Source organism: Microtus pennsylvanicus, chromosome 9 (assembly GCF_037038515.1).
Source record: "Microtus pennsylvanicus isolate mMicPen1 chromosome 9, mMicPen1.hap1, whole genome shotgun sequence".
Lineage (NCBI taxonomy): Eukaryota > Metazoa > Chordata > Mammalia > Rodentia > Cricetidae > Microtus > Microtus pennsylvanicus.
The window spans coordinates 4,603,309-4,620,944 of NC_134587.1; the positions used below are offsets into that span (position 1 = coordinate 4,603,309).

Sequence of the window (17,636 nt, forward strand, 5' to 3'; positions counted from 1 at the left end):
ACTGACAATCAACATTGTGACCAGCAGGTCACAATCAATGGGCTTTATGCGATAGATAACTTTAGTGTGTGTGTGTGTGTGTGTGTGTGTGTGTGTGTGTGTTTGTCTGCAAGCGTGTGTATGAGTGTATGTAGAAGACCAAGGACAACCTTGACTGCTCTTCTCAAGCAAGGGCCACCTTGTACTTTGGTGGTAGTGATGACAGTGTTTTTTTTGTTTTTGTTGTTGTTGTTTTTTTTTTTGAGACTGGTTCCCCATTGGCTTGGGACTCACTAAATGGGCTGAGCTAGGCTAGCCTGACCCATGAGCTCTGGGAATTTGCCCACCTCCCCTCCATCTCCCTAGCTTTGGGATGACAAGTGACTTTTTATATGGACTGTGGAAATGAACTATTACTGTCATTGTACTGATGGGGAAGTAACTTGTCCAAGATCCTCAAGCTTAGACATCGGGCACTTTACCTGCCAAAATATCACCCAGCCTGACAAACAGCTTTTACAAGACGATTTCCATAAAACTGAAATTAATTATCTCCAAAGAAGGAAACATGAGCCTTCTTCTTTTGCATTTTAGCATTGTGAGTTTGATACATGTGGTTTGCTAAGTACCCATATTGAAATACATGTCTCCTTGACAACTGGAAACTGCATTTTAGAATCTAAGACCAGCAGCAAATTAATTAATGATACTGATAAAGAGGTGCAAAACACTGTTCCTTTATCGTCTTCCTATTTCAGTTGAAAACACCTTCCTTTGTCAGTCTTTAGGCACTGATAATTTCTAGAAACACATGCTGGGTTATAATTAAACAAGATGTATTTTTTTTCTGAAAAAAGACACATTGAAAAGGCTTTAATTTTTAATTTTCTTTTTCTATTGAAAATATTTTTATATACTACATTCTGGTCACAATTTACCTTGTCTCCTTCCAGATACTGCCTACCTACCCTCTCTCTCCTTCCCTCCTTCTCTTCTTTCCTCCCTTTCTTCCTCAGTCCCTCTCTGGAAAACAATAGGCCAATAAAAAACAGAATAAAACAAAGTAAATGAAAATAAATAGTAAAAGAAAGCTTGAAAAATACATACACATACAGACACACAAACACAAGACCCATAAAAAACATAAACTCAGAAACTACAATATTTGAACAAAAGACAACTTAGGTTAAAAGTAAAGTCCAAACAAAGCTGTACGAGACAAAACATCTCCAGAAATACAGTTGAGGTAGTTTTGTGTTGGCCGCCTATGCTACTTGAAAAAAATGTTCTAAGCCAGAAGCAATTGGAGCCAAAACAATTTGAATTTGTATAGGAGAACCAACTTTAGTAAAGTTTGGCACAGTGAGCTTTTAATGAGAAAGGTTAATGCAAGGATATACAGTGACTTATCTGCATCATATTCATAACTGATATGTCAATCAAATTAAATGGCAATGATACCTGGGAAGACACAAGTGCCTAAAGTTTTGGTTACCATTTCTACCAAGCTACCTACAGAAGGACAAGCAAGTGATGTCACAACTCTCTGCTATTTTCAGACTGACTAAAACCATCCAACTTCAACTTAGCTCCTAGAAACAAACCTGAAGAATGGTTTTACAAAGCATAATTTGTAAGTAATCTCATTTAGACTCGGTTCCATTACAATATAGTATCTGAATGACACCTGTTTGGGGGGTGGCGCTGATCTGGGCTTGAGGTTCACATCTGCACTGAGAATTTAGGAGGCGCAGAGCATGTTACTGGAGTGGCCTAAACTGGGTTTTTCTCACCTGTCATAAGAATCACACCTTTCAAAGTACTGAAGCAATGTGGGTGGTGGTTGTCATGCTATATGCTTTGCAAAGTGCTCACATCAGGACTGAATTCTTGATTTAGTATACAATTGCTGAGTAGACAAACAACACCCATTCAAGATTAAAATAATCACGTTACTGTGTACCCATTTGGATACGGTGCATAAAACTGGCTGTCGTTTTAGTGTAATCTCTCTGCATGTTCTGAGCTATGTGCTCTGCTTTGTTGACCTCCTCTATATCAGCCTGGGTCAAACACCACAGTGTGTTGCTAGGAAACTTGCAATAACCAGTATGATGCACTCCAGCTAGAGCAATCTTTCTAACTATATGAATCGTGCCCAAGTCTCCATCTCGCCGTATTCACCAATCAAAGCTCTTCTCTGGAAAACAGGTTCTGGACTTTGCCTCCTCCCTGACTGCCTCACTTCTTCCTGTCATTCTACTTCCTCTTACTATTAAGGATGATTTTCTTGCTAACATCGAGTTAGGACTTTACATGCTGTCTTTTGACTAACTGGAAGATCTTCCCTCAGGACAGTCCCCAGCCCCTTTCTCCTTTCATAAAACCCCTCTTCCTAAATGGCCTTTCTACACTTGTCTAGGCCAAGTATTTTTATCTTCATCTCTTATTTCCTTGTGTAGTTTGTTAATTGGTAGGTAAAGACTCACTTGTGAATGAACTCTATTAAATCCTTCTCGTTGCGTAGAAAGGTTCAAAAACTTCAAGCCTATGGTCCACTCTTCTTCCTCTGCACAACACCTCGCAATACAGTGTCGCCATCTGGTAGCACTCAAAGAGATTCACTGAAAGTGTTTGTTACTTAGTGTGGTAGTTTGAATGAGAATTGTCCCCACAGGTTTGTATGTTTGAATGTCTGGACCTGAGTTGGTGGAATTGGTAGACCATTTAGGAAGGATTAGGAAGCGTGTCCTTGATGAAGCAGTTGTGACACTGAGGCTAGGCTTTGAGGTCTCGAAAGTTCACACCAAGTCCAGTATTTCTCCCTTTCCTTCTTGATCCCCCAGCAACCCCACCTCATATCTCCGATCAGGATGTAAACTCTTAGCTATTGCTACAACAACATGCCTGCCTGTTGCCATGCTCCCTACGATGGTGGTCATGGACTCACCCTCCGGGACTACAAGGAAGACTCCAATTAAACACTTTCTAAATTGCCTTGCTCAAGGTTCTTCTCACAGAATAAAACAGTGAGTTAGACACATGGAGAAGAAACAGCTTCTGAACAGTGATAGACAAAACACAAAGCAAAACAAAAATCTGAAACCAAGTGTTCTAACCAAAGCCACACCGGTCCTGGCTCTCTGTGTAGCTATTATACTACAGCATTAAGAGAACATGGAAATCTAGGATAATTTTTCCACCATAAGTTATCAGTTTTGTTTGTGCAAAGCCCTAAGAACTAAGAGTCCCTAACACACACACACACACACACACACACACACACACACACACGCACGCACGCACAGCACCCAAAAGGATCAGGAAGGATGGCTAAGAGAGAACCTACTCGTATACTACTCACTTTCACACCAGCCACATGGCAACAGCCCAAGTACAAGTCTTGAGAGTAGACAGTAACTGCACAGCGCTACTGGAACAGAGAATGGGGCCCGGCCCCCATGCAGAGAGTAGCTCCCTCATGTTCTTATTAATCTCTGAAGGTCAACCTTAAATATTTATTACTTTTTTATAGTCCTTGACTCCAGATAGGGGCACCAGATTAAACACTATACACTTCTCCTCTCCCTCTCTCTCAACCACTTAAGATGCATAGATTCCTCGCTTCCTTGCAACAGACAGTAGGTTTAGAAAACCAGGGAGCAGAAAGCGCAGGGGGTGATGAGAGCACCCTAAAGGTCCTGGGGAAAGTGTTGCCAGAGGCAATAAAACAAGGGCACGTGGCGGGTGAGCAGCACAGGAGACACCTGGATCTCATTCACAGTCCGGGAAGCACTGTTAGAAACTGCTTTGTCAAATTAAATTGTTTTTGAGAGGAAGGGAGGGAAGAGCATAGAAGCTCAGAGCAACCAACTCAGGGAGGATAGTTTGTTTCATGGGGGTGGGGCACAACAGTGAGTGCCTGCCCTCACAGTACTCTGTGCTAGGATGGCAATGGTGACCAGCTTCCTCTGGGGTGGACTTCGCCATACAGATCCCTCCCAGGGCTGTGATGGTCTAATTTTTCAGAACTGGTCTGCCTATTTGAGGTGAAGATAAGCCAAGGGCTGTGAGTTATGTCATGAGAAAAGCCTAGAACCTCAGTTCCTCTCACAGAGGACTCATATGCTCTTGGGATCAAAACAGAGGTGTTGACTGATGACTTGTGAAGTTATTTTTAAAAGCAAGTCCTACCACAGTGACAGTCTCTGTTATAATAATGTTGTCTGCCAAATGACTAAAGGGAAGCCATGTTTGTGCTATGTCTTCCTGCCTTTAACTATTTGTTTATTATTAGAGCCTAACCTTGTAATCAGATTGTTCTGTTGGGGCCCCATCGTGGCTTGTCACTGGGTAAAAATAACTTCCCATGGCAGGTGCTCCCAGCAGGTGGCTTCTCATGGTACCTGCATCAGAAAGGTAGATTCAGTCAGAGATTTAATTTTAATATGAAATCTGCATTACAGCCAGAGCCACCGTTGGGTGATGTGCCAAAATTCATGTCTGCAGCATGATTTATTATGTGAAAATACCACAGAACTAATCAGTGGAGTTACTAATTAATACAAATCTGCATTTTTGCATAAGCAATTAGTGCAAGGAGAGAGCAGTGAAAGAGGAAGCTGGACTCCTTTAATCTCAGTGTCTATTCAAGTGGAAAGACCCACCGGGGCCAAACTCCACGATCTACGTTTGGAATTTTCCCACTTTGATGAGTTAAAAACACAAAAGGTCAAATTATCAATATTTAATTCAAGTGGAAATACATCTTTTGAGAAAAGAGAGAAAACATTTTATTTAAAGAAGGTGAAACTCTAGGGGTGAATTCTTGAACCTAAAATAATTATGCCTTTAAACGACAATGCTGTCTCAACAGCCGATGAGGATTTTATTTGCTAATCATATTTGGAAATAACATCAATAAATATATGTCCTGATTAGAACACAATTTGCTTCCAATGAGGTCAGGCTTCTCTTTTATTTCCATTGCCTTGATCAATTCCAACCGAGCGGGGAGTATGATACACATTTAGCAAACACTTGGGTTTTTGTTGAAGGTGCTTAGTCTTCACAGAATCGCAGCACTAGATTTTTTCCCAACATATTCTAGAGTAGCAATGTGTACCAATGCAGTATTTAAATCTTTGCGATTTATCAATTCTGAGGAAATAATATCATTTCCCCCACCAACGTAAGTCATTTATGGTATAAAGTAACCAGAGAGTTGATTTGATAATTGTGATAAAGAAGCATTTACATTCTCAGTAAAATAGCATCAAACCCATTTTAGAAGAATTTTATTATCTTCAGAAAAGTCCCGTGGCAATTAGGAGCAAATGTTAGAATGCTGGCTTTTTTGGGAAATTATTCAATTTCTGTCTTTGTTTCCGACACATTGGCTGGAATTTGTTTACTCTCTCCCTGCTCCACATCAGGGTATCTCGGTTTCCAGGAAACTTACTCTGTTAAGGTCGTTAACTAGATGCAACCGTGCAAAGCTCTCGGACTAAAGGTGACCAATGATTTAGCAAAAGAAAGCCATTAGGAAAAAAGCAGAAGACATCCAGGGGAGTTCTCAGTAAGTCTGAAAGCCTGTGTCAGGAGCCACTAGGTGGGAGTTGTCCACGGTGCTGATACTGCCAGGAAGCCATTTCCCTACGCTGCAGAGGCTCAAAGTCTGACTGGCCAGCCTTCTGATTTTTCTTTAATCCCTGCTCAGCTCTTTTGCCAGCCTAAGGTGGCAGCCTTTGTTAAGGGCAGCCGGTGTGCCTCGCCGGCTCTTAACTTCTGAAGCTATACCCATCTACTAGGGATTTTGCTATCCCCCCCCTTTTTCTTTTCCGTTATGGCAAAGACTGGTAAATACTGGGTGCTTGAGGACAACTTTGAAACAGAAGCCGTTCTTCACTTCCTGAGAAGGGAAGCCCTTGAGTGCATAAGCACTCCTTGCAACATACGCAGCACTGAAACACACATCTATGCCCTCAAATGTTCGAATACACGTCGACAACCACGCACGTAATCATTTATCCGCGATTATAAAATCCCGCCCGTGCTCATACGTTCCCACTCAGGTTCACGCTTGAACACTCAACCACAACCGCACATTAACGCATTTGCACAGGCAGGCTTTCCGATAACAAACGTGCCTGAGAGTGGCGTCTGCCAAGGTGCTTCGGCGGCGTTTATTTTTATGTTGTTGATTCCGAGTGCTGGATGGATTTAAAGGAAGCCCCTTAATTCTGACAGTGAGGCAGAGGTGTATTCTCTTGAGGTCTCTCGGCGCCAGGAGGGGGCCCACGAAAGTCCCAGCGGGATCTAGAGAACGTAAATAATAAATAAAAGGGCCAGGCAGGCCGAGCTGGGGAAACCCTGCATTAAATCACTTCCCAAATCACAGCCTCGTCGTCCTCCATCCAATAGCTCTAAGCAATTTGTGGAGTTGGGGGTTGGAATCAATTTTTTTTCCGTTCTCGCAGGTGCAATATGAATCAATTATCTTAATTAAGATTATGCCGCAAGCCCTGGAGATTTGGGGAGAACGGGTTTTGCGCTCCAGGCGATAGTGAGGCATTTTAATAGCGTCTCTCTTGCTCCTGGCTCTCTCCTGTCGCCTGACTGTCGAGTCCAGGCAACTTCAGCTTCTGGCCAGGACCTTGGAGTCCAACTGCCTCCGGAGAGGCTGAGGAGCAAAGCCAGAGTCACCATAAAGGTCTGATCCTAACAGCATCCTCTGGCCTTCTATGGGCCCTGGAGCTACCTGGCCTAAGGGGGGCTTTACTTTTCAGCGGCTGGTCCTAAGGACCCACTGCGCCCTAAGGTCTCTTAAGTACTCCTTGTGTTGGGTACCCATGGCCTCCTGCGAATGGAACGTGCCCAGGCCAGGCCACCTGACCCCAGGGCCCTGTAGGGAGAGGCTCCGGAGACTCTGAGTCTGTGGGGCAGCCATGGACACACTGGGTCCTTTCATGGAACGCAAGCATCTGTTTCTGAGAAAAACAGGTCACCACCCTGGACGCCGCCAGCCGAGACCCAGCTCTTTATCTTAGCTCCGTGAATGTGCTCCCGCCCCAAGGACAGGCCACACTCCACTCCTCTGTCCCTTCTGCCCTCCTCTCCCATCCCTTCCTCAAGCCTCTGCTTCCCCGCGGGCGCCCAGGGCTGCGGCTGTAACGGCCTGGACGCGGATCCATTGCCGCGCTGGGGACGAGGACCCGGCGGGGTGGCAGATTTAGGGCATTGCTCGAGGGCACTGAGTCATGAAAAGCGGCTTTTGTTGCTTACGCGTGCAGCTCGCGTGCCGCCCGGCTGCCTAGGGCGCCGGTGGGGCCAGAGCTGGGGGAGTGCGGCTACCCGCCCCGCCACCATGCCAGCAGATTCAGTAGCGCACAGGGGCGCGCTGGCCAGGGACGTGGTCCCCAGTGTGAACTCCACCGCGCCTCCAGCTGGGTGCAGTTCAGGAGGCCCCACGGTCTTGTCGCGTGTCCCTAATACACACACACAAATCAAAAAATTTAACTGCCATTCTTATTAGGCAGTCGCTGCCTCCAGAGAGCCCAGCAGATACTTGCATGATGCCTTGGTGTTTGTGACTCATATTTGGTTGGTTTCAGGGCCACATCACGGGACAGCAAGCTGGGAAGCTCAATGAAAGACCTTACTTCAGGTCCTAGGAATATCTAGATGTAACTCAACCTTCCCAAATCTTTGAGCCATCTCTTCTATCCTGCCCCAGCAACTCTTCTGTAGCTGCCTCCAAGACGGAGAGGTAATAGCCAGAATCCAATGATCTTCTCTGTGCATAGACCCTGGGGTTTAGCAGGGACCTAGCATCCTGAGGTCTCCGTGGTTTAAACCCAGCCCCGAGAGTAAAATCAAGGACACTGCTTCTTGTTCGTTCTGCTCTTTGACATTTGACAGAACAAAGAAAAGGCAAAATTCCAGTCAGTTCTGCCCCGGGAACCACAGAACTATGGGTGCCAAATTTGGGGCCACCAAAAAAACTCCCACAATGCCTTGCTTTTCTGGGTCTGGAAGACTATATCCAATACCTCTATGTGCTGAGAATCTCCTTAGAACCCTCTCTCCCTCCTGCTTCTCATACCTATCCCACTTCAGTCCTTCAACCCTGACGCTGTTTGCAAACTCGAGGGCAATTCCTTTAAGTAAGCAATTCAAGTAGCATGCAATCATTGCGAAGGGGTTGAGGAGGGCAAGAACTTAAGGAAGGCTTACTTAGAAGAGGAACTGGAGGGGAAAGGAGCCAACCATTCCTCCTCTTCTCCCTGCATTGCACGGAGGTGTGGAGGGGTATTCTTCTGGAACTTGCCTTGTTCAGAAGGAGACAAAAGAGAATCTTTATTTAAGAATAGATAAAGATCTTTCTTCCAGAATAGGCTTTGCTTGACTCAAAAGATAGAGAGGCCTGGTCAAACCAGGGGCTTGGAGTCTTGGAGACCCCTCCAAACAAAGATGTGCTAATACTTTCAAGAGGACTTAAATTAAGTGCCTTTGCAACCTCTCTTTAAGAGTTTTCTGACCGAGGATTCTGGAGATTGAGCACCATGGGCTAGAAGAAGACTGAGGCTGAGATTAAGGTCTGTGTCAGGAATAAAATGCCAAGTTGGGTCCACAGGATTGTTGAATCTCAGCATTCCCTAGACAGGCTAGGTGAGGTCATGTTTTTCTACAGAAGCTTCTGAAGGCCAATGGAACCAAGGGCAGCTGGAAAAAACCTAGCTTTAGGCACAGAATTCTAAGGGTCAGATTTGAAAACTGTCTTAGGGAATAGGAGCCCGTGAAGACTAGAATACGAAGGGTCACATTTTGGGAGTTCAGTGGCAGGTGGGAGAGGGTAATCTAGTCAGGAAGGGTGAGAACTAGTCAAAGCTATGTTTCCGGATGAGGTCATTTTTATATGAAATATACGATTGCCTTGAGGGGTGATGGAGATTAGAAGCCAGCCACCCTTTGGTGCCAATGAGCAAAGCGGCTGCCAAGGGATAGAAGCCAAGAGATGGGCCTCTCGGAGAGGACAGAGCGTCAAGCTGCACAGACCATTGTCAAGAGGAGGGTTCTTCAGCGCACCCCAGTCTTACTGATTGTGCCTGGTTCACCTGTCTCCCTTTCCGCGCTAGACAAGCTTCAGGCTAGGACCTAGACACAGTCATCTTAACCTTTCCCGCTTGCCTCCAGCAAACCCCTCCTCTATGTCCTCTGCCTTCTGCCGCCACAAAGGGTTAATCTCTCCTGCGGGTAAAAACAGGTCCACGGAGTCTCTAACTGGCGACAGATGGGCCACTTTCTTCTGGCCACAAAGGGGCCGGAATGGAGCGCTCCGCGGCATACAAATAGGCAGGTCACGTGGTTCCCGGCTCTTGGCTGGACCGGGAAGACCATATGGCGCATGCCGGGGAGGAAGGAGCAGGGGCGGAGGTACTGTGGGGGTGAGGGGAGTGGTAGTGGAAGGGGGCGGGAGGGGAGTTCTGGGGAGGGGTGAGTGGGGCCGGGACGCGCTCAGCCCGGACGCGTGCGCGATTGTGGGGCGCAGAGACCTGCTAGTTGCTCAGCTCGCGGCCCCGCCCGCGCTCAGCATCAGCAACACGGCTATATAACCCTAGCGCCCGCGCCACCGGGACACGAGAAATTCGCCCACGAATAAGGCACGGTGTCCCGAGGCTCCAGGGTTATGAGATCGTCACTGCTCAGGACCTTCTAACAACAGGTAATTACGATTCCTATTTTTTCCTCTCTCGAGAATAAAAGCATTAATTGAAGAACTGTACCTTGGTACTTTGCACGCGCACATTCGTGGAGCTGACCGTCGGTGTATTGAGATCAGTGTCCCTCCCCGTAATTGCCCACAAGTTCTCGCACATAATGAGTCCCAGCACTCAAGTACCCCCTGCAGGCTTTCTAATTAAATTTAATTTTTAATAGTATAGGAGCTTTTAGGATGTTTGTGGGGAGAACTGTAATTATTTGTAAGCGATTATTTGAAAGTCCCTAAAGCAAGCAACCACTTCACGTTCTCACTTATTCCGGTGGGTGAGGAAAGAATTGCCTGCTCCCCAGAGTTTTATTTTGTGTGCAGATATTTAGGTGCACTGTGAATTTGAAGCTATTTATGCCAGGGGCATGGAGTAAGCACAGTCTGGGAAACTGATCGGACTCTGAGATAGTTTAGCTCAAATGTGAGGGAAGAGAAAGGTAGGAAAGAGGACTTCTCCTGCTACCTGTTACTGCTCCAGAGGCGGCCAAGTCCCCAGCAGCCTCTGCTGGGGCCAGACATTCAATTGTTTTACTAAAGGCTTTTTCCAGTCCTTATTAGAAGCGGCACCTTCACCATTGCCAATCGCTGACCATTGTAATTACTCAATCTTTTAAAGGGAGGTTTGAGGCGAACTTTGAAAAGCCCCAATAAAGAGCAGGCAGCCCTTTCAATGGGCTGTTTATTAGAGAGGAGCCTTCGGCACCTGATCCCCGGCGCGTGGGAGAGCCTCGCCTGGGAGCCAGAGCTTTTGTACAAGGTGGGAATTTAGCAGGGGGTGTGAGGAGAGGAAAGAAAGGCAAGGGAAAGACGGAGGGCGTGTGCCCACTTCTGTGGCCAAATGTGTCGTTGATAGGAGCATAATTTGGTAGAAACTACTTTTGCTCCTGCATTGGCCTCCAATCTCCCTTCTGGATAATCTTCTTACAAATCCGGGTCAGTGTTAGTAAATTACGTAATGGTTCTTCTATTTATTTAAACCTCTAAGTACAGAGAAACCAGAACAGAGATGGGGTCTGAATGTTCCATTTCCAAACTAGTCATTTGTGTGTGTGTGTGTGTGTGTGTGTGTGTGTGTGTGTGAGAGAGAGAGAGAGAGAGAGAGAGAGAGAGAGAGAGAGAGAGTGTTGGGAGTGACTTGGGACACTTGCAGAAAAACATACATACAGCACTTGTTTCAACACAGGCATCTGATCAGGCATTGAATCGCCCTGCACACACTTAAGCTGATCACTAGGAAACGTACCCACAGCCATCCCCACAGCCCCAGCACTGTCTCTACTACGCTGCAGCGAGGCACAAACATGCCAGCATGAAGTGCTGCGTTCAACTTTTCCTAGAGGCATCCATTTTGCAGCGGACTCTTGTGTGTTTCCAATCGTATGCAAATGCAGGGTTAGGGAGAGGGAGTTGAAGGCTTATCTAACTTTTAAATTTAGTAGGTTTTTTTTTTTTTGCATTTTCCTTCTTTCTTTTTCTTTCTGCTTGCCTCCCTCCCTGTTGAATACAGGAAGTGGAAATATGACCAAATCATACAGCGAGAGCGGGCTGATGGGCGAGTCTCAGCCCCAAGGTCCCCCAAGCTGGACAGACGAGTGTCTCAGTTCTCAGGACGAGGAACACGAGGCAGACAAGAAGGAGGACGAGCTCGAAGCCATGAATGCGGAGGAAGACTCTCTGAGAAATGGAGAAGAGGAGGATGAAGATGAGGACCTGGAGGAAGAGGAGGAGGAAGAAGAGGAGGAAGATGATCAAAAACCCAAGAGACGGGGACCCAAAAAGAAAAAGATGACCAAGGCGCGCCTAGAGCGTTTTAAATTAAGGCGCATGAAGGCCAACGCCCGTGAGCGGAACCGCATGCACGGACTGAACGCAGCGCTGGACAACCTGCGCAAAGTGGTACCCTGTTACTCCAAGACCCAGAAGCTGTCCAAGATCGAGACTCTGCGCTTGGCCAAAAACTACATTTGGGCTCTGTCAGAGATCTTGCGCTCAGGCAAAAGCCCTGACCTGGTCTCCTTCGTTCAAACGCTCTGCAAAGGTTTGTCCCAGCCTACCACCAACCTGGTCGCTGGCTGCCTGCAGCTCAATCCCCGGACTTTCCTGCCCGAGCAGAACCCGGACATGCCCCCACATCTGCCCACTGCCAGCGCTTCCTTTCCGATGCACCCGTACTCCTACCAGTCCCCTGGGCTACCGAGCCCTCCCTATGGCACCATGGACAGCTCCCACGTCTTCCACGTCAAGCCGCCGCCACACGCCTACAGCGCAGCCCTGGAGCCCTTCTTTGAGAGCCCCCTGACTGATTGCACCAGTCCTTCCTTTGACGGACCCCTTAGCCCGCCGCTCAGCATCAATGGCAACTTCTCTTTCAAACACGAACCATCCGCCGAGTTTGAAAAAAATTATGCCTTTACCATGCACTACCCTGCAGCGACCCTGGCAGGGCCCCAAAGCCACGGATCAATCTTCTCCGGTGCCGCTGCCCCTCGCTGCGAGATCCCCATAGACAATATTATGTCTTTCGATAGCCATTCGCATCATGAGCGAGTCATGAGTGCCCAGCTCAATGCCATCTTTCACGATTAGAGGCACGTCAGTTTCACCACGCCCGGGAAACGAACCCACTGTGCTTACAGTGACTGCCGTGTTTACAGAAGGCAGCCCTTTTCCTATGATTGCTGCAAAGGGCAAATACTCGAAGCTTCAAGTGATATATGTATTTATTGTCGTTACTGCCTTTGGAAGAGACAGGGAATCAAAGTTCCTGTTCACCTTATGTATTGTTTTCTATAGCTCTTCTATTTTAAAAATAATAACAATACAGTAAAGTAAAAAAGGAAATGTGTACCACGAATTTCGTGTAGCTGTATTCAGATCATATTAATTATCTGATCGGGATAAAAAAAATCACAAGCAATAATTAGGATCTATGCAATTTTTAAACTAGTAATGGGCCAATTAAAATATATATAAATCTATATTTTTCAACCAGCATTTTACTACTTGTTACCTTTCCCATGCCGAATTATTTTGTTGTGATTTTGTACAGAATTTTTAATGACTTTTTATAATGTGGATTTCCTATTTTAAAACCATGCAGCTTCATCAATTTTTATACATATCAGAAAAGTAGAATTATATCTAATTTATACAAAATAATTTAACTAATTTAAACCAGCAGAAAAGTGCTTGGAAAGTTATTGCGTTGCCTTAGCACTTCTTCCTTCTCTAATTGTAAAAAAATACACAAACCAATTGCACAATTTGAGCAATCCATTTCACTTTAAAGTCGTCCCTTCTCCTTAAAATAGAAACCAGATCCATAACACTCAAGAAGATAAAAAAAGATGCATTCCTTATCAAAACATATCAATTCATGACTTGCACAAGCTTGTATATACATATTATAAATAAATGCCAACACACACTCCTTTAAATCAAAAGCTGCTTGACTATCACATACAATTTGCACTTGTTCATTTTAGTCTTTTCTTTGAATTCCATGATTTTACGGAGTGTCTGAAGCTATTGATGTTTCCAGAAAATATAAATGCATGATTTTATACATAGTCCAACAAATGGTGGGGTTTGTCATCTATTCATGTAATAAATCTGAGCCTAAATTTATTCAGGTTGTTACTGTTGGATTTATACCTATGTAGTCAGTTAGTACAGTAGCGTAAATAAAGCTCAAATCATTGAATTCCTAATTAGAACAATAGCTATCGCATGTGAAAACGCAGTCCAGAGTAAGTGCTGTCTGCAGTGTGATGCTGGTCCTACCGGAGCTGACCTGTACTGTAATCTTGTTTGTAATCCTGTGTGTTATGGTGTGATGCACAATTTAGAGAACACTCATGCAGTTGCAATAAAAATAGTCTTGAAAATCCAAACAATTGTTTTGTTTCTCCCAAAAGTGTTTTTTAAAGAATACAGTTGTACCCAGGGGGATTCGCTTCTGCATTTGCTGAGTTAACAATGCCCAGCACTAGTTGGAAAAAGTCACCTTGCTTAGGGAGTCATCACTTCTTCATAGGTAATAGATCTAGTTACCGTTTCAGTCTTTGGAATACTGGGCAGCATAGGAAACTGGACAAACAATTGTGCTTTTTCTTTACATTTCTTTAGCTTTGGGTAGACTCTTTTAATTTTTTTCTTTTGCCCACGTGTTTGTTACTATTTTTTAAAATTATTGTTTCTTTTATTTTTAAGGTTGATTTACTTAGTTATTAGCCAGAAACACACAAATGCCTTAGTTTAATTTGTTTAAACTAATTTAATTAGTTTAATTGTTTGTTTACACTTTTAAAACAAACAATTTGCATATTTTCTTAGGGTTCTATTACCTGTAAATTTTCCTGAACTCAATAGTTTTCTTTCAAAACAGTGATATAATTTCAAAATTTATCTGATATTGTAGGGAAATTAATTAATTAAAAGATCCACAGAAAATGTGGCCGTTTCTAATTGCTCTATAAGTGTCTTGAGATGAGTTCAATAATTTTTCCACAGAAGTGTTAGTGATTTTTTTGTACATAAGAATATACTATTTGTATTCTGTTTCAGGAAGATATATTGCTCCCCAGTCTCTTTTACAGGCCTAGTATTTTGAATTTTGATTTCGTAAACACACACACACACTCCCCACGACTTAACATCTTTCCATTGGTAAGTCAACTTAAAAAATTGTCTGTCATTTCCTTTCCCATGAGAAATGACTGGCAGTCTGGATTCCTAGGGAGTAACATTTTGGCAGTTGTGCCCTGGCTCTACTGCGGTTCTCTGATTACTGTCTTTAGTAACTCCATTGTTCCTGCTCTCATTGGGAGGCCCCCTTGGATGCCTACCTCCCTTCCCGACCATGTTCCTTTCATCTCCTCATTGGTGATTTAAGGGTTCCAGAAAGCTGACCTCGTTTAGCAAGCTGCTCCAGAAAAATGTGGGTAATCTAATGGACAGGAACAATTAGCCATAGTAATAACACTGCCAATGGGGTTGCATCATGCTGCGCCAGCAGCAGTAAGGGACATTGCAACGTTCAAAACATGAGTGTAATCTAACATACATCGTTTACACATGTTTTCCATCAGCCTTCATCACACACAGAAATACATTTATGTTGGCCCCAACTTTATCCCACATACAGCAATCTCTTTCCAAGTGAATCAGAGCAGTTCTTTAGGAATCAAGCTGTTGCTTCCCCTATCCTGGCTTCTTCTCCCATTCTGACTTTGAGAGACATAATGCTGGTATTTTAATACTTCCTGCCTGCCAGCACAGGAAACCATGAAGTGAACATTCAGGTCTGATCTGATCTATTAAGCAGCTCAGTTTCACCTGTAATTAAAATTAGACATCTCCATGTAAACTAAAAACTGTTGCTATAGTGAACAGAAGAACCCAGAGCAGAGCTTTGAGAACCTCGACATTTAAAACAGAAAGGAACGAAAGCTAGACTCTGGGTTTTGCTAAAGGTAGAAACGAAGGATGAAGGTTCCGTTTCATTCTTTTTGTCTTTCATTTTGTGTTTATAATTTCACTCTAAAGCATAGGGATTCTTTCAGTCAGTCAGGGAGTAGCTCACATGCCACCATCTTTTATTCAAAGGCAGGCACAGATGTTCCTTCTGCAGGGGAGGTTTTAATTTATGAAAATGATATTGTTTATGCATGAATGAACTACATGCACTCTGCATAACACACAGCACTTCCATCTGATGAGAGAAATACCACCGAACCAGCGCCAATGTCAGAAACATCTTCTGCACATCTACTTACTTAAATGTTTAATGAATATTTGGAAGGCCTTTTCAAACCATAAGACATCTTTTAAATTATCTCCCTCATTTCTTTTATGAATTATTAACCATATTTTAAAGAGGCTTTTACAGTTTTTACATTTGGTTAGTTCTTATGTGGAGTGGATAAGAAAACAGTTTGCTTGGTGAAGACCAGTCAAAACAGAAAGAGAAAGAAAGAATTCTGATAGCCTTGACTGTATCCAGGAAAAAAATAATCCTTACGGTTTTACTGTGTGCTGCTTGTTCAGTGTTTGAGTTCTGTGTTCCTTTTGAGCAATTGCTGTTCCCACCATTGAAAATGCTTATATCTTTTAATGTTAACACTCCTAGAGGAGTTATCCCTAGAAGAAGCTGGCATTTAGAGTTAAAAGATTATTTCAGAGTTGGAGACGAAGTTTGGTTAAATAGTTTAACTAGTATATAATTCCAATTGAATAGGATGACTCCATAAAACTTAGATTTCATTTATATCACTTTCGATTTTATATAATATCCTGTATCTATTTTAGCCATTAAAATGATAATTACCTAGGACTTTTCATGGAAGATCACATTTTCAAGCTAGCTTACTAATTTTTATGCTTATAATATATTGCAGGAAAATAACATTGCAGTAAAATTTTAAATAGTATAATTTATTGATGAAAACATCAGTATGTTTTCACCATTTGAATGTCTATATAAGTTCCTATAAAACTGATGCATCTTCTGCAAGATGTCTAAATTTTGCAATTACTGAAATGATATCTGGATCATTAGCTAACAGTTTGAACCGAGCTGTTTTAGTTCTATAATTATATGAGAAATTTAAAGTGAAAATAACTATTAAACAATTAATAAAACCAGGTTTCAAAAACAGAGTGATTTTGTTCTAATGGGAAATAGAAAATGAAAATAACAGAGCTGTTTTTGAAGTTACATTAAATCTCTCTTCATTGCTTTTTTTTTATGCATCCATCATCTCCTATTTCCTGAAAATTGTTTCAATAAAAATTTCAGTGTGAGTATCCATGAAAAAAATCCAGGAGCCAATGTAACATCTTGTTGGGCACCAGGACTGAGAACTCACATCGTCATTGCAAAGAGGCACTGGAGTCAGATGAGCAGTGATGTGTATGGTGGTATCACCACTGGCCCCTGGCCAGGCATTATGTTTCAGAGGACACCACTGTCAGGAACCACTCGGCTAGAAGTCTGCACTGTCTGCACTCAGAGGTTGAGACGCTATGCCTTCTTATGTCAGGAAGAATTCCGTGCTGGCAATTGACTCATGCACTGTCTCCCTCATACACTAACCCTTGTTCAAATGGCTCTGATGGAATTAACAGTGTAGCCAAGCTAGTGGCACTGACAAGGCCACAGTCCCTGGGGAGTTCTGAATAAATTGTTAATTTACCAATGCCTTGAAATGCAGAATGTTATGTTAATGATGGACTAAATCTTTAGATACATTAAGTGTGGATTTGGCCACGTACATACTATTGCCAAACTAATTTAGGGATCTGCAATTTAAAAGGATATTGACAGTAACAGTTTCTATAAGCCTCCAGATTTGAAACAATCCAAAGTGATAGGTCCAATGAAAATAATATTGAGAAAAGAGTAAAGTATGCTCATCTAGTCTATTTGAGGAATTGGTGTCATTGGTAGTAAAAGTCAAAGCCAACACTGATGTAGACTTCCTGATTAAGGATAACGCATCAGGAAGATGGCAGCCCAAACTAGGTCAGTGTTCAGTGCTTTTTGTTCATTTGTACCCGGGATCATCATAACTGACTTGGGTCTTAAATTACAAATGGGAACTAGCAGGAAAGTTACATGTCTGGTATTTGTGTTTGAAACTTTTTGTTTTTAGGTTCTCATTTAAAGCTACTTCCTCAAACATTTTTGACATTCATCTAATGTAGCCAACACCTTCAATTGTACCCAAAGTACTCGCTTACATCATTCCTTCCTTTATTTGCTGGAGTGTTGCTCTATGCAGTAATATCTATTTGCTTGTTGAGGTTAGTCTAAACTACCTGTCTCGTTGTCCATACAGCAGACTTTTCCAGATCTGGATGGAGCTTTCTATTGTTCCCTTGC

At 43.5% G+C, this 17,636-nt stretch overlaps 1 protein-coding gene across 1 annotated transcript; it reads left to right on the forward strand.

Moving 5' to 3' along the window:
- Positions 1-9,051: 9,051 nt before the first annotated feature.
- On the forward strand, positions 9,052-16,299 carry Neurod1 (neuronal differentiation 1). Its single transcript, XM_075984759.1, has 2 exons — positions 9,052-9,703; positions 11,259-16,299. The coding sequence occupies exon 2, from the start codon at positions 11,270-11,272 to the stop codon at positions 12,335-12,337; it is 1,068 nt and encodes a 355-aa protein (XP_075840874.1). The 5' UTR covers positions 9,052-9,703; positions 11,259-11,269; the 3' UTR covers positions 12,338-16,299.
- The last annotated feature ends 1,337 nt before the right edge of the window (positions 16,300-17,636 follow it).